Below are 21,972 nucleotides of genomic sequence, written 5' to 3' on the forward strand. Positions count from 1 at the left end.
ATGTTTCAAGTTGGCTTGTTTTATCGCAATAAACTACTACGAAGAATACTGTATAGACGCTGTTCACTTTTCATCCTCACCGCTACCGTGCGCGGGATGCTGTTGCACTACTGCAGCTGTAGCTTATATGGGTGGCCAATCTTTAAATAATGCCGCTACAATTACAATACCCCTTTCGCTTTTCTTTCCGTTGGAAAAGACGTACCAAAGGGGGCAGGGTTCAGCGACTCGCATTCTGAAAAGCTCGTGCTTTTGAGAGATGCAAACAATCAATTTCACCTAGAACGTGTTTTCTATAACGACGTTGCAATGGCAGTGTAGACGAATGATGTCATTCGTTTTCAAGGTGATTTTGACGTCACAAAGTGCTTTCTTATTAATTTAAGACAAAGGTAGCGGTAGCCCGCGCTACTTTCATCTATTAGTAGCGGGAGATACTTCAGCCCAAGTAGCGGATAGTGCGCTGCTTTCAAAGTAGCGGATGTCCACCTTTGCGTATGGTAATTTGTCTGTCAAGAGGTTATTGCAGCATGAAATGTTTTGCTGCACCACCATTGCCTGATCTTGGCTTGTACTTTAAGGGTAGATCATATAAGTAGGCACTAGGCACTGTAGGCTAGGCTGTAGATCATAGCTTAACATGGGTCACGGAATTAAAAGGATTAGAGTATTTGAATATGGCTTTACGAGAGTAGTCCAACTTTTGCATTCATAACCTCGGTTAACCAGTAATTAATGTTGGATCACGCGGTGGGCTGCATCGGTAAAGTCGGTTGTCGGATAAGACGGAAATTCATACCCTTATAATTCCGTGATCCATGATTACAACCAATCGTTGAAATGTTTTTCACTCGGGAGAGAGCTCATTCATAGATTTTATTGTATTTATCATAAGAAAAAACTTTGTTCTCTGTTAGTATTGTTGTCATGACCTCAGATTGATATGTCACTTTTAGACGCCCCAAAAGATTGGCTTATTTTTCTCAACCACATTGCAATGCTACGTCTCGATTTGCTTCGTTTTGTTCTTCTTTTCTGTTGAAAAATAAAATATATTAAAACGTTACTTGAGATAACAAGGAACGTAAGTTTAATACCTGGGTTCAACGATCTAAAGAGAAAAGAGAGGTACCGTAGCCTAAGTGTTCCATATTAGCAAAAATGCACAATAATGAGTAAGTTATTAAACAATCTGGAAAATATTCACTCAAACATTTTTTTATGAGCTTATTGAATAACATAACTTAGGTTTTCCATAATACAAAAAGGCAGGATTTTTTAGCAACTACGCGATCAGCACTTAATTTCTTATCTTACACATGATGGCGCTCGCTTTCCAATCATGCAATCCTGGTTCGACTCCCGGCTTAAGCTGGTTGTTGAAAAACACCGCTCCCCTCTACCCAGGGTGTAATAAATTTGGTTGGCGTAATTGCTGAAGTAAAGGCGGCCGAGAGAAAGGAACTGGCCACCATACTCTCGTTAATGCCGATGGCTTAGTATAATAAGAACCTTATCTTCTCATCCCCCAATGCTTAGATTCAAGTATGGGACCCACCTACCTTACACATGATGTGGCAGTCAAAACGCTAGCCTACTTTGTCAATGTAAGTTGATAGAATCGGTACCATACGTTTGGTGGGCTACTTGGAATTAACCCACGCTTGAAATCGAACTCAGACGGATGCAAACAAGAGTAGGCTACTCTTACTTTTCGATTTTGCCTTTTGAAGGCAGTTTTAAATCTTTTTGTTGCTGCAATTTTCCTCTGCCGTTGCTTGTACCGTATGACAAGTAAACCAAATGCAATAGCCAAGACAACCACTAACGACAAAGACGCAGCCACTATGATTACGGTTGAACTGGGTCCTGTCGATAACATTTTAGCGTTTTTATTTTCGAATTTTTAAGAGTTCAAATTAACAATCTTGAAACGTTTCACACAATGGACCTCTCCAAGTAGACGTTATTTTCATAAACCAATCACCAAAGTGATCCGTTTATGAAAATAAAAAGTAAAGAAAAGCACGAAACATAGGATATGAATTCCATGTTAATTCAACACGGGGCGGTAGCCTGTTTATTTTTTCTGATTACCAAACTCAAGAAACACAGTGCCTGGCTAAAAATGATCAATTTTCAGAACGACTAAACAACAAAATATCGGAACTTACAGTAGGTTAAAGAACTCTAGACAATTATTCACTGTAGCTTAGCTTGCATTGATTGCATCGTAAATAACGTTTAGACTTCAAATGTCAGTGATTACTGGCTGATGAAAATGACTGCACACCGCCACAAAACAGAAGAAAGATCACTATGTTTAGAGTCTCCTACAAGTCAGCAGTTGTGAATTGAGCAAGCGACAACTGAGCAAGTGACAACTGATCTAGCAACATTTCAGCAAGTGGCTTAAGTTTTGGTGAATGATGAAACAGAGAAGGAATAACTGAGCAAGCCGAAACTTGAAATGTCACAAGTCAGCAAATTCAGTTTAGCAAGCGATGACCAAGCAAGTCCGATGCTGGGTGAAAATCTTATTTGCTGACTTGGAAATAGCATGGAGTTTGAAATGTACTTTCTGAGTTGTCGCATGCCGAGTGGCCTAACGACCCTGTACAGTTGTATACTGTAGCCTACAGTATTTATAGATAACAGTATTTTTGGTAAGTTTTAAAAGCACAATAGCGTAAGGTTATTGACCTGCATCGTTTGGGTCAAATAGCCGGAAACACACTGGAAGATTTTCAAACGATGCTTTAATTGGAATGGAAGTGATGGAGGAGGTATTAAGTGGAAAGCAGGGTGGTGGGCTACAATGAAGAAACAATGGTAATTTCACATTAAAAAAAACTTGTCCAAATCTACTCTAAACGATTTAAAAGCAATAACTTTACAGTTTACAATAACCTACATTAAAGTAAACTGTGAATATTATTTCTCAACATTGAATCAACTATGGCTGAACTTTCTCTCTATTTTGCTTTAAAAAAAGCCTGGTCTTTATCTCGAAACATCAGGGTCGACCAATTGTTTGACCAACAACTCCTGCGCATCTCTTGTTGGCATCTGTTGCTGGCATCTATAATTTTCAAATTTCTTTTTGTCAGGTTATCCTGCACAGTGTCTTCCCACGTTTTTTTTGGTCTTCTTTTTCTCATTTTTTCGTCACTGCCTCATTTCAAACTTGCTTTGTCAAATTGTTCTCATTCATTCGTTCAATATGTCCAAACCATCTCAGACCATTACAACGCAAGTACATCAATCCACTCTCTCAAGACATCATTTTTAAAACTATAGCCGAACATCATAAGAATATTTTTTAACAGTCATAACACGTTCTTCATTGCATGGCAGTTCATTGATAAAAATGTTTGTTTTAAAATCCACCGAAACGAGGTTTTATTACAGGAGAGCCACAGTTTTACATCTTTCTCTTTGTGAAATTCACAAAAAATATTGTTTCAAATAACTTCTTTGTTATTGCTATCAACTATCCTAGTGGCTCATTGCTGACAACAGCGATCAGTAACCCATGCAAACAGCGCCGTGTTTGGGGCTGTATAGCCCTATGCCGCTTTATCACCGCCAGCACAAAGGGTTCTCAATAAAAAGCAACGCAGATAAAGTCTAAGAAAAAAGAAAAGAAAATAACTTTGGCAAACAATTTGAACATGGCAAGAAAAAGTTTGTTTATTGCTGGTACCAGCAGACAAAAGTCACTACTGTGTTTGAGATTCAGATGAAAAGCGACCTAGTGTAGCTTTAACCAATGAATCATCTTCAAAGCAAAATTAAAGTTTGTCTTTTGAATAACTGAGTTTTGATTTAGCTTCATTTAGTAACCGCATTATTTATATTCAGCTTTATCATCATGTAAAAGCTTCGCTTCATTAAGCGGAATCTGAATGTGTTGTTTTTACCTTGATCGACTGTATTCGTTATTGCATGGATCGTAATGAGGATTAGTGGCTTCGCAGGGACACTCACATTCATCTATTTTTGTCCAAGAAGTTCTGCATCTCTGCAACAACAAACAGTATATTCTCAGGCAACATCAGATGTACTAGCCTACGTACATACATTAAATTAATTCGATGCATGCAAAATAACATTAAATACGGTACTCAAAACTTGTCCGTGTTAGTGTTTGGCTGTTTGCTATAAATGTTCAGGCTCTTCTTGCAACATTAAGCACTTTGTTTGTAGGCTAACTGTTGCGTTTTATCTTTGCAATTACTTTACCGGTAGGCTATACTAAATATAGTTTTTCAACAAATATGGATAGAGATTTGGCAGAGACTAGAGAGTAACTTTGCTGTAGGCTACCTTAAGTAAAACTAATTAATAATGCAAAATTTCAAATATTCAAACTTTTAGTTACGTGACTTAGTGTAGTCCTAATGTAGCATGTAGTTGTTACGGCCAATCTCTGTACAAATCAAACGTCATATAAAACCGTTCAAGTCTACTGAATATTACGTCATGGAAGTTGCTAGAAAATGTGCCAAAATTGCACCATCGTTCATAGACTTGTGTCAAACTTGTTTGGACTTGTTTGGGCCTGTTTAAACAGGAAATATTACATCAGCTTTAAACACCTGTTGGAATGACTTCATAATTGTCTTTCATTTATTGCGTCACAGTTACTTTCTACGTGAATTTGAGATATTGATATCTATTCTGGTCATTCGTAAAATGATTGTTTGAAAGTTGGCCGCACATTTTACTGTTGGCTTAGTGCTTGCTAGCTGGACAAAAGTTCCGTCTTTTATCCAAGTAATTTGTATTGTAGTGACAGTTTTTAGGTGTACGGCGTTGCACCAGTCATTTCGATAGCCTCGGGCTAATTTTACTGGAATACACTTTTGAATAGACGTTTCGAAAGTGTGTTTATTTTTGGGTCATTGCATGCAGACGAACGGATTTGGGAATCTTACGTTACAATTTTCCCAAGAAGAGATTATGGTTTACCGCTGTGACCATAAAAAAATAAAAGACGATTCTCTGTCTAGTGTTTGGCACAGAAGCACTTAGAAGCAAAGAAATAATAAAAGAAGATCTTATTGGTTGGTAGTCTAAAGAAGCAAAGAAAATTAAAGACATTTCTTCTCGGTAGGCAACTGAAGAACTTTAAGCTAAAAAGTAAAGACATTTCTTCTCAGTTTGGTACAGAAGAAAAATAACTTTGACATTTATTGGCAAGAAAGAAGATTAAAGGCAATCCATCTGTGCTTGAAGATTCAAGTGGAAGAATCCAAGCAAGTTTTGTGGACGTTTGGACTTCACATACTCGTACAGCTACGGTATCGTGCATTTAAATTCTTTTTTGTATTTTTACGGTCTTTGCAGTTAAGTTTTTTATAACTACTGTAATTTTGTGTGTTTGTGTAACTTAATTTTTTAATTGTTAAATTTAGCCCTAACATTTAATATGTCTACACTCGGTGGTGACAGGGACTCGACCGCCGTCGACTCGACTGAGTTTAAGCCTGATGATGTTCTTTGCGGTCGGGCAGGCCATTCTGGGGAGGGACCCATTAACGATGAGGCTAAGTCAGTTCGAGAGGCCCGGCATCTTAGACGGGATATTTTGACTCAAATTGGGAAACTTTCTGTAGCCCTAGGTTCTTTGAGTGATAAGCAAGAACTGTTAATTTTTAGATCTAAGTTATCTACTTTAGAAGAGGAATTAAGGCATTTCCATGCTCTTTTGAGTAAAATTGTTAACTCTGCAATCTTGGCAGAACTTCGTGATAGGGTAGATCCCGAATTTAACTCGTTAAAAAATAACTTCGAACAAAAAGAAAGTGATTTCTCAGATAGGTTAGATGCTGACATACATCCTGAGGATAGCGCCTCAAATGTAAGCACTAGGATGTCTGAGAGCTCGTCACGGATAGTTGCACAAATTAACCTACAGCTAAGACGAGAGGAGCTCCAGATCCAAGCCGAGGCCGAAGCAAGAGCTGCTGAGGCCGAAGCGAGAGCTGCCGAGGCCGCCGCGAGAGCTGAGACCATACGAGTTGAGGCCGAAGCGAGAGCTGCTGAGGCCGCCGCGAGAGCTGAGGCCGTACGAGCTGAGGCTGCCGCGAAAGCCGAAGCGAGAGCTGCTGAGTTCGCACTCAAAGACGCACAGTTGAGGGCTGAACAACGTAAGGAGGTAGCTTTAGCTGAATATCGTTCTGAGTTGGGCTCCCGGCGTAGCTCTAGGAAGGGCTCTTCTAGGCATTCCAGAAGTGAACATCAATCGCAGTTTAATTTACCTAACCTTTTCCAGACGCCTGTTCAATCTGTAAGTGGACCTGTACAATCCACATGTTTTCCAGCTGTTTCAGGAGGTCTCGGGGCCGCGGCTAAGGGTCTTCCGAAGGCTGTAGAGCCAAGGTCTGCAAACTACAACCGAACTCCTCCCCCAGAGCGTACAGGTCACGGGGCCGCCATTAGCAGTAATGCTTTGCCCCCTTCAAAGTTTTCAGCGCCGCTAGTTTTTGATCGCCCAGCTACACGTAATTTGGGTGGTTGTGAGAGGCGTATCGTGTCTCCTGATTTTAACGTATGTGAGGATCGTGATCGGGCTGTGCATGTGACTGAGCCCACTCAGCCCATTAAGGGATATAGCTTGTCTTCTCCCGCTAAATCGAGTTCTCAACAGCAGGATTGCTTTTTTGAATACCAAAATAGTAGGACGTTCTTCGATAAGGCGGCCTTGATTGGTTACGATGGTAATAATATGCCATTTGTCTTCTTTAAAAATCGTGTTATGGCCTTGATGGCAGCTTCGCCCTTTAAGGGAACTCGTTTGACTTTGTTGCAAGCAGCTTGTGTTAGAACAGCTGCACAAACGATTGCTAATTTGGTTTCTGACACTCCTGGCTTGTCAGAGGAAGACAGGATAGAAATGTCGTTAGCTCGCTTGTCCCAACGTTTTGGAGTTCGTGGAGGTCTTTTCGCAGAACCAGAAATTAGAAAGTATCGCTATGGTAGCAAATTGACTTCTATCTCTTCCAGTGATTTCAAAGAGTTTAAAGATGAATTGTCGCAGTGTTTGCTTTACGCGAAAGCTTATGGTCAGCGTGATAAATTAGAAGGACGTTTTGTTTTGGATTTGGCTAAACGACTCCCGTTTGACGCTAAGCAGCGTTATCTTGACTTTTTAGGTGATCAGTATGGTAGCACTGAGGAACCTACTTTTCAGAGTTTGTTTGATTTTGTAGTACGGGAGGAAACGCGCAAGTCGACTGATTTTAGCATTATGCTAATGGGCGATTCTGGTGAGTCGCAGCATTTTAAAAAGTTTGGCAAAGGAAAATTGCCTTCATGTCCGGTTAGGCAGACGTCGGTAAAACCCCATGATAATGTGATTTCAGGGAGTTCGCAGTACTCGACTGCTGTTGGCGCACCGCGCGGCGGTGTGGCCAGACATAGTGACATACCGGCGTGTTTTTGTTGTTCGTCACGTGGTCAAGTTGAATATCATTTTTTGTCTAATTGTAAAGAATTTTTGCGCTTGACACCTAAAGATCGGAGAGATGTCATTGTGAAAGCTGGCAAATGCTTGAATTGTTTGCGCCAGCATATGGTTAGAGACTGTAATCATGCAAATAACTGTCGTAAGTGTGGACCTACCAACGATAGGAAACACTATTTTCTTCTGCATGATTTTTATGTGACGTCACGTGATTCTCTGGATTTGGTCGGTAAAGATGAGGCTGGTGCCAGAGTTCCTGTGCGTAATGTTAAGATTGGAAATGTTAAAGCAGCGTTTAACCGCGTTACTGCTGCTCGTGTTTTGAATCCAATGACTGGCAAATCGAAGTTGGTGTATTGTCAGCATGATCCTGGTTCGCAGTTGACCTTTGTTTCGGGTGACTTGGTGTGCGAACTTGGTCTTAAACCGTATGATAAAGCGTCGTTTAAAATGGATACTCTGGCTGGTCAGAAACCTACTTGTGCTGACCTTGTTAAACTCAACATCCAGTCGTTAGAGACTGATGAACTGTTTTGTGATATAACCTCGGTGGTTAACCCAGCTTGGGCTGACGATGTTAAAACTTTACCCCATAAACAAGATTTAAGTGGTTTCCGTCATTTTCATGACGTGAATATGTTTCATTTGAATGATTGTAGTACTGTAGATGTACTGATTGGCAACGACAACGCTTATTTGATGTGTGCAAAAGAAGAGCGTGTTGGTGACAATCGTAGTGAACCGCATGCTTTGCTCACTCCTCTCGGTTGGTTGGCTTGTGGTGGTAAGTCACCCTTAGTTGAAAGCGTTGCTAAAGTGTGCAGAGTGCAGACGTCTTCAGAGTCGGATGTCATCTCTGGCTTTCAGCGTAAAATTCAGTCTCGTGATATGGAAATAGCAGACCTGAATAAAGTCATTCAGGATTTGACTTTGCAAAATGAAACCTGTGAATTGTCTCGCAATGATATTTTGGCTAGAGAACTTGTCGAACCGAATATTGAGTTGAAAGATGGTCGATTTGAGATACCTGTTCCGTTGAAGGAAGATATTGATTTACCTAACAATTTTGTGTTGGCGTCAGATAGAGCTGCTGATTTAAAGAAGAAGGCTTTAAAACAATCTGAATTCCGAGGAACTTGTGTAAATGATGTAATGTCTTCTTGTCCTGAATTGTCTGACTTGTTAAACCCTCTGGCAGATGTCTTGGCTAGATTTCGGCTTGAAAGATTTGGTTTCATGGCTGATGTGACCAAATACTTTTTTCACATTTTGGACTCTTCAATTCGTAAGCCCAATTTTATTGAACTGCTTACGTACACAGGCAGTGCCGTTCGGATCGTGAACGAACGCCCTTTGGTACCTTTGAGTGACGACCCTAGGGATTTTACTGTCATCACCCCTGCCTCACTTTTGACCCCATACTTAGACCCATACTGTGCTGTTGGGCAACCACATGATCGTGACCAATTAAGAAGGGATTATCGGTTCAATTTGTCACTTTCTCAGCAGTTTTGGAATAAATGGATCGATTTTTACTTGCCAGGTCTTCAGGGCCGGAAAAAATGGCTAAAAATGGCCGAGAATTTGGAGCCTGGTCAACTTGTAGTGGTAGGTTCTCTCCAAGACATTGGTAAACGTGGGAAGTATCAACTTGGGAGGGTGCATGAGGTAGTTCCACAAATTAGGAAAGGGAAGCCTGTGGTTCGTAGAGCCAAAGTTGCCGTCTGCAACTATGATGAGAGTACGGGGAAAGTGAAAGTAGACTACGTGTTGAGGGATATTTCGTGCCTCGCCCCCGTAAAGAACACCTAAGTGTTAGGGTTTGAGCCTGGTTTTGTCTGCGGTGGCCGACCCTTGTCTGAGCCCGGAACAGTCGGTTATTATCGCAACTATTGTATATAGCGTCATTTAGCGTGTACCTATGGTACCAATTTCATGTATCGTCGTGTTTATTCTTATTGCTGTTCATTCTTTGCATGCCCTTTGTATTTGCGTATTAACTTAAACGTGAGTGATTCAAAAAATTTGTGTATCGTGTGTTTTATTCATTGGCTCACGATTGTCCTTCAATTCTTTTTTAGTTATGCCATGTTAGACTGTCATAACTAGGGGCCGCTATGTTACGGCCAATCTCTGTACAAATCAAACGTCATATAAAACCGTTCAAGTCTACTGAATATTACGTCATGGAAGTTGCTAGAAAATGTGCCAAAATTGCACCATCGTTCATAGACTTGTGTCAAACTTGTTTGGACTTGTTTGGGCCTGTTTAAACAGGAAATATTACATCAGCTTTAAACACCTGTTGGAATGACTTCATAATTGTCTTTCATTTATTGCGTCACAGTTACTTTCTACGTGAATTTGAGATATTGATATCTATTCTGGTCATTCGTAAAATGATTGTTTGAAAGTTGGCCGCACATTTTACTGTTGGCTTAGTGCTTGCTAGCTAGACAAAAGTTCCGTCTTTTATCCAAGTAATTTGTATTGTAGTGACAGTTTTTAGGTGTACGGCGTTGCACCAGTCATTTCGATAGCCTCGGGCTAATTTTACTGGAATACACTTTTGAATAGACGTTTCGAAAGTGTGTTTATTTTTGGGTCATTGCATGCAGACGAACGGATTTGGGAATCTTACGTTACAATTTTCCCAAGAAGAGATTATGGTTTACCGCTGTGACCAGTAGTTGATATATAGGCCTAGATAGGCCTACATAAACTGTATGTGCTAGAAATGGCCACCTGGAGATGCGGCCTGACTTGTCACATTTTGCGGATTTGATTAGCGCTACTGTCTGACTGAAATTTTCTAAATTTTTTTTTTACTTTTTGTTTGAATATATGAAATTTGAATATAAAAGCTATTTGTTGCCTTAAAGAAGCAGTAGAAAAAGAGAAAAAATTAACAAACGTCCAATCAGACTGTTAACGAGTGGTTAACAGTCTTACTTACTGATATTTTATGAATCAAATTTGGTTTGTTTTTCAACTCCTGAAATGTTAAAACCTATTTTGTCATCTGGGGAAGACAGCAAAGAAAAAGTAAAAATAATTTTTTTATAAAATTTCATTGAGACAGTTACCAAAATTTAGCAAAATCTGGAAAACTTTGCAGAATGTGACTAATTAGGCCGTATCTATACGTAGTCATGGTTGGACGTAATATCATTAGGACACATTTTCTAAGAAATTTTAGTATTGAAATTTTTAACTGAGAGTTTCATTAAGTCGATTTTTGCTGATCATTGTTGAGACTATCAGTTCAAAACAATGAGATTGTTGATTTCACCATACCTTCGAAGAACATTGACACAATTGAGCATGCCCGCTTTCAACATGCAATCTCTGAACATCAAACTCTAGTATGTATTTAAACACCAAAAATCCATTTGTTTTTGGAACTGGAATAACCACAGCGTCATGTAAATAGATTCCTCCCACTTTGTAGCTGAAGTTGAAGGCTGTTTCGTTCATCGACATCTATGATGAAAAAAAGTGTCAGAACTATTGCTACAATTATGCAACGAAATTTTGGAGGCTCAGAAATTATTATTTTATTAATCTCGTAAAGCTAAACTTCACATTTCAAGTTTCTTCATTTCAATGTTGCTCAGTTCAAACGCGGTGAGTGGTGTTCAAAACAAAGCTAACCAATACATCAAACTAACAGAACAAAGTTATAGCCTTTACAACGATTTGCAAAATGTAAGAATTTCATTGCAGGACAGACTTAATGTTTTTATGATGCGTAGGCTACTACTACTATTATAGTATTTCGGCACCATCTACTACTACTACTACGTTGAACATGGCAAAAATACATATAGCCTATAGAAGCAATCGCAACCTTGTAGGAGTGTTTTACTAAGCTAGATTCGAGAAGTGAGCAACTTATTCGTTGAAGGATTCCTCGCATTATCAACACGCTTGTAATTTCTGGCTCAACTTCGGCCAAATGCGTAGCTTTCACGAGCACATTCTCTTGTGAAAGTTTATCAAAACTTTCGTCATAAATCAAATCTCCACCAGAATCCATGAGATATGTTCTAATCAAAAGAGAGCAGAATTGCTTTGATCATCTCAACATAAAGTACGTTAAGTAAACAAACTTTTGCAACTAACCAGGGTGGACAATCCAAGAGAAGCAATATCATGAGAATATAAAATAACAATTTGCATGGTATGACATTGTATGATAAGATATGGATATGTAACTGTTTACATATTTTGTAGTGTCAGTGGAAAATAGCAAAAAATTGATCACATTCATTAGAAGTTATGCATATACTGTATTTTTCTGGCATTTGGGCAGCAACCGTTGCATTAAAAGTTTTGCAGAAAGTCAACATAAAGATATTTTGGCTGCAATAACATCTGATTACTTTTTCTGGTGGATTATTTTATAATCACGAATGACTAAGACTAAGAGTCTAGCAACATAATCTACTTGCGAGAAACAGTTGAATCATTGTTTGGGTACAAGTCAGTAATGGTTTCAATGAAATATTTCAGCTGGATATCCGCGCCAGTTACACCAAATAGAACGGGTTCCTCGCTTTTGTTGTTTCCCTTCCTGAGCACAAAAAGCATTTTTCAAAAATAAGTTTATTCATCAACGCAGTGGTTCTACGCAAACAAGTAAGTTGAAGGTTTGTCATTGCTGGAAGCTGCATAACTTTCGTCTGACAACCGGCTGCGTAGTCGAGTGGTGAGAATGTATGCGCGACGTTCGAAAGGACGTGGGTTCGACACCGCTCCAGAGCACGCCGCTGTGTCTCGGCTAAGACACTTCATGACAAGCCTAAATAAAGGGAGCAGCTGACTCGAAGACTATATGTGACTTCGCTGCTTCCTGTCATCTGTTGTATCGCATCTGTAATCGCAGTGTTCTGTATGTTATCGCAATGGGCGCAAATAAAAGCATGATTATTATGATAGCTTGTCCACAAGTTCCTGAGGAAAGTCAGACAAAAAGTTATGCAAGTTTGAGCAACGCAAACATTCTCCTCGCCATATTCATGTTTTATACCACAAATCAATTCTTCAAGACAAGTAGGCAAAGTGTTTCTAGTGACTTCATCATCATCATCGGCCATGCCTGAATAAGGCGTGGGCTACCGTGAGTCTACTCAACGATCGATTGTCCATAGTTCTTACTAAGTTGACAAAATCTTGGTTTGTCCATGTTGAAAGATTTTTGAAGATTTCCAAACGTGGACGCCCCCGGTGCCTCTGACCAGGAAATCGCCCCATTATTTCCAAATGTTCAATTCCGCGTTTGCGGTGGACATGCCCGATAAATGTCATGTCTAGTAACTTAGCATATCGATAAATTTTTATTTATTGATACAGCAAAGAAATAAAATTGAAGTGAATTACTACTGTTACAAAATTTATCCGGTGTATTATTTAAACTTTTTAGACTGCTGCTTCCTGCTTCCATTTTTCTGTAGTTCATCCTTAACCGATGTATTTCGTTATTATCACAAGCGATCATACAACATAACAAATGACAACAATAATGTGCGCAAACTGAATATCGTATACAAACAAAGAAACAATAAATGAGAGACAGTTGAGTTAATTATTATCGGTGGTGATGAAATGATCAATTTGCGGTTGATATTTTTTCTGAAGTTTCAATCTTATCCATTTCCTTCGGTCTATTTATCTAGATTCTAACGGTTGAACCATAGGCATACGAAGCCGAGCAACGTAATCAAGTTTAACATCTTCAAGTTTGTTAAACTTGAAGATGTTAAACTTGACGTCACTTGTCCTTTACGTCACGTTGCTCGGCTTCGTATGCCTATGGTTCAACAAGACAAACTCTCTACCGAAGCTCTATCATTCTAACGGTTATTGCACATTATTTTTGATGCGCAGTCTTGCAGTCAAATTGTATGGGAGTGGGCTTAAATGGTATATAAGGGTGTTGTGTTCTTAATATTATTGTACAGTTAGCACAGCTATTGCGCTGCAGGCATTTTCAAAACCTGAGGTAATCAACAAACTCTGTTTTTGGTTTTCTTGACACGAATGAGTCTTCTACCACACGCATGTTCATTATTCAAGCCATCGCTTGTACGGACCACACCATATCAGAATCCGCATTACAAATCCGCCTGTCCGAAGCGATTGTGAATTTAATAAGCGACGAACACCACATAACTTATATAGTGTTAATGATCAAATATTCCGGTTTAAAGTAAATTAAATACAATACACGCATGGATTGATTACTCGTGGATCTGTTAAGCTGATTCTTATGTTACCACTTTTTCCAAACTTTCGATATGCGTGACACAGAAACTTTACCTTCTTATAAACAAAGCATGAGAAACTGTCACCACATGGATTCCAGCAGTAGGAAGAAAGTAGGGGGTGGATATGGCAATCTTGTTTGGAGCTGCAATGGCTTGTCGATACCTGCAACAGTGTGAAGTGCAAAAAATTATTTTCTTAATGAAGAAAAAATTGAGAGCTCGACAGATATCAGACAAAAAAAAACATGGTTTCCTTTTTTTTCAAAAGTGAGTAAAGCTAACTGGAAAAAGGCGATTTGGTACTAAGACGCTTCCTCAAATGGGCGATCTACTTAATACAGAAGCAATCACTAAGAAAATAAATCAATAGCTTTTTCTAAAGCCTAAACCTTTACGTCATTTAGCTAGCCTAACACTCACAACAGTATTTCAATAAAACTATAATTTATGTTGCTGAACAGCGGTTTTGTCCAATAAGACTCATGAGCACAACTGAAAAGAAACGAAAAAATTACAATATAAATTGATAGCAGTACAACTGGCTCGAAACAAACGAAAAAATTACAGTTTAAATAGATAAAAAGTCAATAAGTGTTCAAAACCTCCATATTCTTGTTTCTTTTCTTCATAGTTTTGGTAAAATTAGTAGGTAGGCCAAATAAAGAAAATTCAACTATTAAATACTAAAATGACCTGGTCCGTACACACAGTAGTGAACAGTAGAATGACTTAGCAAGTAGGATTGAAATACTGCTTTAATTTAGAACAAGCGCTTCGATTTCCTTGTTTTTACCGCTTGCTTATGGTTGCAATTATTGAAAAGAAGTCAAGATATTCCACAATCGAATTATGTTGCATAAGCAATTGAGAGGTTATTTAGTTCATTAAAAGAAAAGTTGCCTTCTATATTTGAAGATAATTGTTTTAAAGATAAACCATCAACTGAGAAAGCATAACCAGTAAGACTGCCAAATATAAAGGAAGTGACAACGTCTACGGCGCCGAAGATACAGCTGTTCCATGCTCTTTTTTCAATCTTTACGGCACTTTTACTGCGCGTGCGCGTTTTACTGTGCTTGCCTGAAACCATAGGCATAGTGAAACCGTCACGTCAAACGCAGCAGGGAAGGCTGGTGCTGCGTTTGATTGACAGTCTGGTCAAAGGGTCAAAGCAGGCGCACTGGGTGATAGCTTTGTTTTAGTGAAGTCAGAGTTTTTTGGCTTGGTTGTGTGGGATTCATCAAAAGAAAAATAATTGAAGTAGTTTGAGAACGTAGTGGAGGCAGATGTTATTTTTGATTGATCGTGTAATTTTGTTCAACAAAAATTTGTTCTTTATCTAAAAAAAGAATAGGTCTAACTAAGGTTGTTTGGTAGCTTTTTTTTAATTGAGTGTGAAAATTTTATTGAACTGAAAAAAAGCAGCGCAGCAGTATCAACCTTCTACATTTTAGCATATTTTTACTTCGGCAAAATCATTGTCTACCTTGAATTACAGATTGTGAAATGGCGTCGGCCATGACCTACTAGAACACGGCCAAATGTGTTGCTATTTGAGGAAATTTCTAAGAGTCTGAATTGTTACAATCATAGCTATGACAAACTGTCATCTTCCCATTTCCAGAAGACATATTTTGGCTTGTTTAACCGGAGATTAGGTATGGACATTGAGCACAGTTTACACAATATGTACATAATATGTTTAATATGTAATATGTTTACTTACATAATATGTTTACACAATATGATAATATGTAAGACTTTCCAATTGCTCCCTGGAGGTAGTATCATTTGGTTATTGCTTTTGGTGCAATTGCATGTTCCATTTAAAATATCAAGGATTTTTTGTGAATTCTATGTTATAAGTAGGGCGATTTTTTGTAACCTAAAAAACTCAAAAAAGTGACTTTAATTTTGCGAAAAACTAACCAAACATTAACTTTATTCAACGAAAACAAGAAAACGAAAAAAATAGAAGACCAACTCGCCCACCTTTAGCGTTAACAGAATGCATTGCTTGCACTTTTACCGACATGTCCTTCCCTGCCATTCCAGAAAAGAAAGAAAAATAGAAACAAACAAACATTACGTCATGTAGTGTAGATCACTGCCGCAATTTCATAGACAAACGTCAATCAAACACTTTACCTGTTGCAGAGAAAACAAGTGGCTAAATATAGTTAGGTGAAGGTGGGGCAGGACGGGACACTTAACTTTAACTGATGTTTTGCAGAATTCCTTTTTATCAATATCGTTAACTTTGGTATCATGTTATTCCTATTGTACACCACTACCAACCAGCAAGATATAGAGACTCAGTCAGTATTGCATGACCTTATAACTAACAAAAACAAATTAATTTGTTCCATCTTGCCCTACATCTGGGGCAAGACGGGACGCATGTCCCATGGGGCAAAAAGACAAAATACTTTTTCCACAAAAATTACACACAAATTGCCACGCCCATTATAAGCAGAACAGTTTTCATGGTATCATTTTTTGTACAGAGAGCACTGATTCCAGTCTTCTTCCGGTGGATGATCATACATTTTTAATATTGACCTCACAACAATGAAATTTTGGTTCTACATTTCTTTTGTTAATTAATACAACCAAAAAAAAAGTAACTTTAGTGACAAAAAATCGCCCTAGTTATAAGCTGTCCATTAGATGTGCCAATTTTAATTTTAGTTCGTTTCGTTTTTCGCCAAGTTTAATTTTGCAAGTAAAATATGCCTATAGGCGAAAGATCCTGCTATACAAAAAAACCTAACGACTGTATGATGAGATTACTGATTACCTCCAGGATGCAGTTGAAAAGTCTTAGCCTACATCATTATTGCATAAATTTTGCTTAACATACAGATCTAATCTCCGGAAAAACAAGCCAAAAATATGTCTAGATGCAAATATTGCTTATTTTACATACTTTTGCAAGTGGGAAAATGACAACTTGGTCATGGCTATAATTGTTACAATAAAGACTCTTAGAAATTTTCCCGAATAGCAACATATTTGGCCGTGTTGTAGTAGGCCGAGCGCCGGAAAATGCCGCAGTAAAATCAGTAATCAGATAGAGCTGTTTCGAGCGATGTTTTTACTGTAGTATTAAACAGTGGCGGATTCAGAACGTAATTTATGGGTAGACCTAGGAAATATCTTGGTGGGCCTTCACCAATAACGCCACGGCGGGTCAGCATACAAAAATTAAAGTGGTATAGTGAGACAAATGTTAAAGTGGTATCATGCTGTGAAATAGTGATGCCACAGACAATTCAGTGCCACTTGGTTGTTCTTGTGGTAAACATTAATATGTCTTTTTTTCATAAATCTGATTTTGGGTGGGTCCACTGTCAATCTGGGTGGGCCTGTACCAATCAGACCCACCCGGTAGATCCGCCCCTGGTATTAAATCGAAAAATAATAAAAGAATTGATGCATACGGTAATGGTCTTGGCCGCAATATATAAATATTGCTGCTTTGACGTTCTTAACATTTGCTTTTTCGATTTTTGTGCCGAAAACGTCACACTATTTTAATCGCTTGAAACAGCTCTATTTGCTTACTGAGCGGTGAATATTATTTTTCCAAAAAACAGTTATTATGTCTCGTGATTTTACTTCGGCAATTACCGACCGCCATTTCACAATCCGTAACTTTAGGTAGACAATGATTTTGCCGAAGTAAAAATATGCTAAAATGTCGAAGGTTGATACTGCTGCGCTGCCTTTCTTTCAGTTCAATAAAATTTTGACACTTAATTGAAAAAACGCTACTAAACTACCTTAGGGCCTATTCTTTTTTTTTAAATAAATAACACACTTTTGCTGAGCAAAATCAATCAAAAATAACATCTGCCTTCACTACGCTGTCAAACTACCTCAGTTATTTTTCATTTAGATAAATAACACACAACCAATCAAAAACCTCTGATTGCACTACAAACAAGCTATCAACCTAGTGCTTTGAGCCTTTTAGACTGTCAATCAAACTGCTGCGCCAGCCTTCACTGCTGCGTGTGACGTGACAGTGTCACCGTACTATGGTTTCAGGCAAGCACCGCAATCAGCGCATGCGCAGTAAATGTGCCGTAAAGATTAAAAAAAGCATGGAACGGTTGTATCTATGGCGCCGTAGACGTAGCTACTTCCAAATATAAAACCATATAGCCTACTAAGATGTTGGGTTATGTAGAAGTGAATTTGCATAAGCTTAAGTAAGTTTTACAGCATCGTTTATGCTGCACAGCAATGATTTTCTTTCAGCTTAAGCGAAGCCTTGAAAAAATACAGAATAAAATCCCAAAATTGAACGTTCAAATCCATGTATTTAACGAAAGCCTAAAAAATAATGATCAAAGGAGTCCAGACAAAAAATGATGACTTTTTGTAGTTACCAAATCCGTGTCGTGGGATCGTATTTTTCAAAGATTCGGATAGCAGGAAAAATGCGGAAAACACCTCCATCTGTTGCGATGTATCGGCACAAAAAGTTGCGGTTAAAATCAGTGACATTAACGGATGATGTCCAGAGAGATTGAGCTTTGTCGGTGATAAAGATTTCATCGAGAACATAGTCCTGAAGCAATTGCAGGACTAAATAATACAATACATTTCTAGAGTTTAAATAAACGTCACTAGCATGCTTTCTATAGAGCAGCGTACTGTTCATAATCAAGGGCTATGGTCGAAGGTGCGCCACTCTGCAATCGATGGCGAGTCTTTATGTGTCCACAGCCACATGCTCTTGAGCGGTGTCGAACCGGTGGTCTCAACAGCAAGCGGAAACATCACTATGCCAATCCCGGTGGCAACTTTACAAAAGGTACCATTAAAAAATCCCCTTTGAGCAACAAAAGAAAAAGGCATATAATACCGAAATTAACTCATCGGTTTGCCGCTGCCTGATTTGGCGCAGAGGGTTAGGGCGGTGATGCAGATAGCCATTTCATCGATGTGGGTTTGGTTCCCACCAGTGCTATTGCTCTTTTTTCTTCTTCAATTACCAAACAAACTTCGAAGGGGATTTTTTAATGGTACCTTTTGTAAAGTTGCATCCCGGTGACAGGGACTGTGTCAGTGGCTCAAAGCCTCTACAAGTAGCCTATGCGAAATTGCCAGGATTAAGCTTTTAAAGAAGCTTTTCCAGTTCGAGGATAAAGATTCAATCAATCAATGTCCTCTATTACTTTGAACAAGGAGGTCAAAAAAGTGCTGTTTCCGGCAGTTTCTATAAAGTCAATGATTCCCGTAACATCTTTCGCTGTGAAGTTGTGGGTAGTTTGAACCAGTGACTGCACATATGCACGTGAAGCAAGGAATACTGCACTTTGATCTGAAAAGAAAAATAATATACAACACATGAACATAAAAGTTTTCTTTAAAAAAAATGATTTTCAGTTTATTTTTATAAATGAAACTCTTAAGATGTTATTTGAGACTCACAGAATTTTGAAAAGTGTAGAACTGCGTCATCAGAATGGAAGTATGTTATCACAATGGAACTACGTCATCAGAGGATAAATATAATTAGTCAGTAAGAAGAAAAGTGAAGAACGTGACGTTGAAATGGCTAAGATACGTAACGTACAAATCGGAAAAAGTTAAAAATACCGAGTTAAGACTGAAACAGCATTCCCAACCAGCGAAAGTTGCCTTTTTACATTGTTGCAACGTCGTCGGACGTTTCACCGCAAAGGGCGAGAGATGTAACCTTCTAGACAGAACATTCCGCCATTTTTACATTGATTTAAAGCCTGCAGACGTTGAATCAATGTAAAAATTTAGGATTTTTTTTGCTGTCTGGGTTATAGTAGACCAGTTTACATACTTAAGGATGACAAACTCCCAAAATAGTTGCAGGGAGCTGAAGGGGGGACGAGATCCATGCGGTGGTACAGCATCGAACCTGGCTTGTAGGAAACGTCAGTGGCCAAGGAAAGTCGCGAACTGTTTGCAGGAAATACAGCACACAAAGAATAGTTTCCATGTGGTATCTGCATGGAAACAAAAAATAATTTGCTGGAAGTTTCTTCTCCAGTACGGTACCGGAAACTTTCCAAGAAGCAAGTAACATTATTAACATCAAGTGAAAGCAGAGACTTGTAAAATATAAATTCGAAAATGAGACAGTTTAATTAAAAAAAATATATATTTTCTGACAAGTGTCAAACCTACAATGCTTGATATGAACGACTCGGTTACATGTCTTGTAATACAAACGAATATAATGGAGTCAGTTCAATCATAAACGGCTCAAATCGACTTCGATATGCTAGCAGCTAGATCATCTTCATTTAAGCTGAAAGCAAACTTATTCAAATAGAATTTTCTTTGAACTGACTCGCGTGAAAATAAATTTGTTTGTATTATGGAAAAATTTAGTATTAAATTCAGGTAATAATATGGTGACCATTTAGTAAAGAGGAACGTTACAGCAGGACAGACTACGCTTTGATTAAAAGGTACATGGTAATTAATTTAATGCAAAGTTTCTCAATTTTTTTTCCCCATATTAAACTTACAAATCAACGAACACTCTTTTTGACACAAAAGCCACTGCTAAATTTATCCTAAATTATAATTTTATTAGTTTGCTCGCATACTTGCTAATTTTGTCACTTCTACCTTTTTATAGACCTCTGCTTTGTTTGGTATGTGTTGTTTTTGCAATGATAGTTAGAAAAAAGCTGAAATGGAATACTTGATTGTCATCAATTAGCTCGGAACTATTACGGTACAAAAAGACTCAATGTTTGCTGTGAGTGTCAATGTTACTTGCTAACCCTTTTCAGTCAGTGTCCCTGCCATGCACACCCGTGTTTATATGAGTGTGTAATTACATTCGTTGTCATGAGGGGTTAGATGACAGCTTAAGGTCTTGAAACCCACCTTGATTGTGCCATTGTCGTATCCAGGCTTACAGCCGTTGTTGAAGATTTAAATTAAGTGGACGGGAAGGCAAGGAAGCCAATCTTTGTGTCTACCTTCAGGCATGCCTTTAAGTGTTCTGCCAAAGACACAGCCGCATGCTCTTGAGCGGTGTCGAACCGGCACCCTTTCAATTGTGCCATGATTTAACCAGTGGCGGCTGGTGAGTCCCAGAAATGGAGGTGCTGCGGCCGGGCTTCGCCCGACTGCGTGTCTGCCAAAGGCAAATAGCCTACAACAGCGGGGGGGGGGGTCTCCTTCAGAAAATTACATTTGATGTGGTGCATTCTGAGCATATTTTAGCTCTAAATTGTGATACAAGTTTAAGGTAAAACTTAGCTTATAGGTTTTGCAAATGTGTAATATTTTGAAGGGGACGATCAACAAACATATGGGAATAACACGTTCTTAATGATAAAAGAGAAAATGCTTGTTTTTTTTTATTACCTACTCGACAAAAAATTCTCCCGTGGCCTATGTCACTTTACATTTTGGATGTAGATACGTTGCTTGTTGCATGACATTAAATTTTAAGTAGTTTTTTCCACGGATGGGAAGTACAGTAGACCTATCCTAAAAAGTATCAGTTTTTCTAGTGTAAAAGTAAAACGGTGGGATGGCGCAGGGATGGCGGTGGGATGGCGCAGCGGGTAAGGCGCTCGCTTTCCAATCATGCAATCCTGGTTCGACTCTCGGCTTATGCTGGTTGTTGACAAACACCGCTCACCTCTACCCAGGGTGTAATAAATTGGGTGGGCGTAGCTGCTGAAGTAAAGGCGGCCGAGAGAAAGGAACTGGCCACCCTACTCTCGTTAGTGCCGATGGCTTAGTATAATGAGAACCTTATCTTCTCATCCCCCGATGCTTGGATCAAGTATGGGACTCACCTTTACCTTTTTTTTCTAGTGCCTCCGTATTTGCGTTCTTTGTTAACTAAAACTACCCTAATACTAATCAGCGAAAATGTAAACTACTAATTGGTTTATTGCGTAATATTTAACAATGCCTAATTTCACAGTGTAAAGGTTGATTCACACTGGTGTCGCTATTGCGTCGTAAACTACTTTTGATGTCACCACGAAGCCAGACACAGTGCATCAACTTTTCACTCTGTGCTATTTTCCTTTTTTTCTCGTTCTGCCCGATGTGCTGTCCAGAAGACAGCACATCGCTTTGCAATTCGTTTGTGCAGACAATTCAAGAAGACACGCGGCTCTACGAGGTCACGTTTGATGCCTCTACGACGTTATGCTCATGTGCTGTTTCAAAACAGCACACATTTCCTAGCACGCAGAGTTTCCA

The 21,972-nt window shown here is 38.8% G+C and overlaps 1 protein-coding gene across 4 annotated transcripts in view; it reads right to left on the reverse strand.

Moving 5' to 3' along the window:
- Positions 1-868: 868 nt before the first annotated feature.
- The window catches only part of LOC145770675 (VWFA and cache domain-containing protein 1-like), a 53,113-nt gene continuing 32,009 nt past the window's right edge, over positions 869-21,972 (reverse strand). For all 4 annotated transcript variants that reach the window (XM_082582369.1, XM_082582367.1, XM_082582368.1 and 1 more), the window contains 11 exons: positions 19,571-19,736; positions 18,930-19,075; positions 18,138-18,319; positions 13,793-13,903; positions 11,922-12,047; positions 11,322-11,520; positions 10,769-10,954; positions 3,924-4,024; positions 2,704-2,813; positions 1,712-1,869; positions 869-1,035 (listed from right to left, as the gene is read on the reverse strand). In XM_082582369.1, coding sequence (XP_082438495.1) covers positions 934-1,035; positions 1,712-1,869; positions 2,704-2,813; positions 3,924-4,024; positions 10,769-10,954; positions 11,322-11,520; positions 11,922-12,047; positions 13,793-13,903; positions 18,138-18,319; positions 18,930-19,075; positions 19,571-19,736 — 1,587 coding nt within the window. In that variant the 3' untranslated portion in view covers positions 869-933. The remainder of the gene's footprint in view (positions 1,036-1,711; positions 1,870-2,703; positions 2,814-3,923; positions 4,025-10,768; positions 10,955-11,321; positions 11,521-11,921; positions 12,048-13,792; positions 13,904-18,137; positions 18,320-18,929; positions 19,076-19,570; positions 19,737-21,972) is intronic.

The sequence above is a fragment of the Aplidium turbinatum genome, chromosome 5 (genome assembly GCF_918807975.1).
Source record: "Aplidium turbinatum chromosome 5, kaAplTurb1.1, whole genome shotgun sequence".
In the NCBI taxonomy this organism is placed as follows: domain Eukaryota; kingdom Metazoa; phylum Chordata; class Ascidiacea; order Aplousobranchia; family Polyclinidae; genus Aplidium; species Aplidium turbinatum.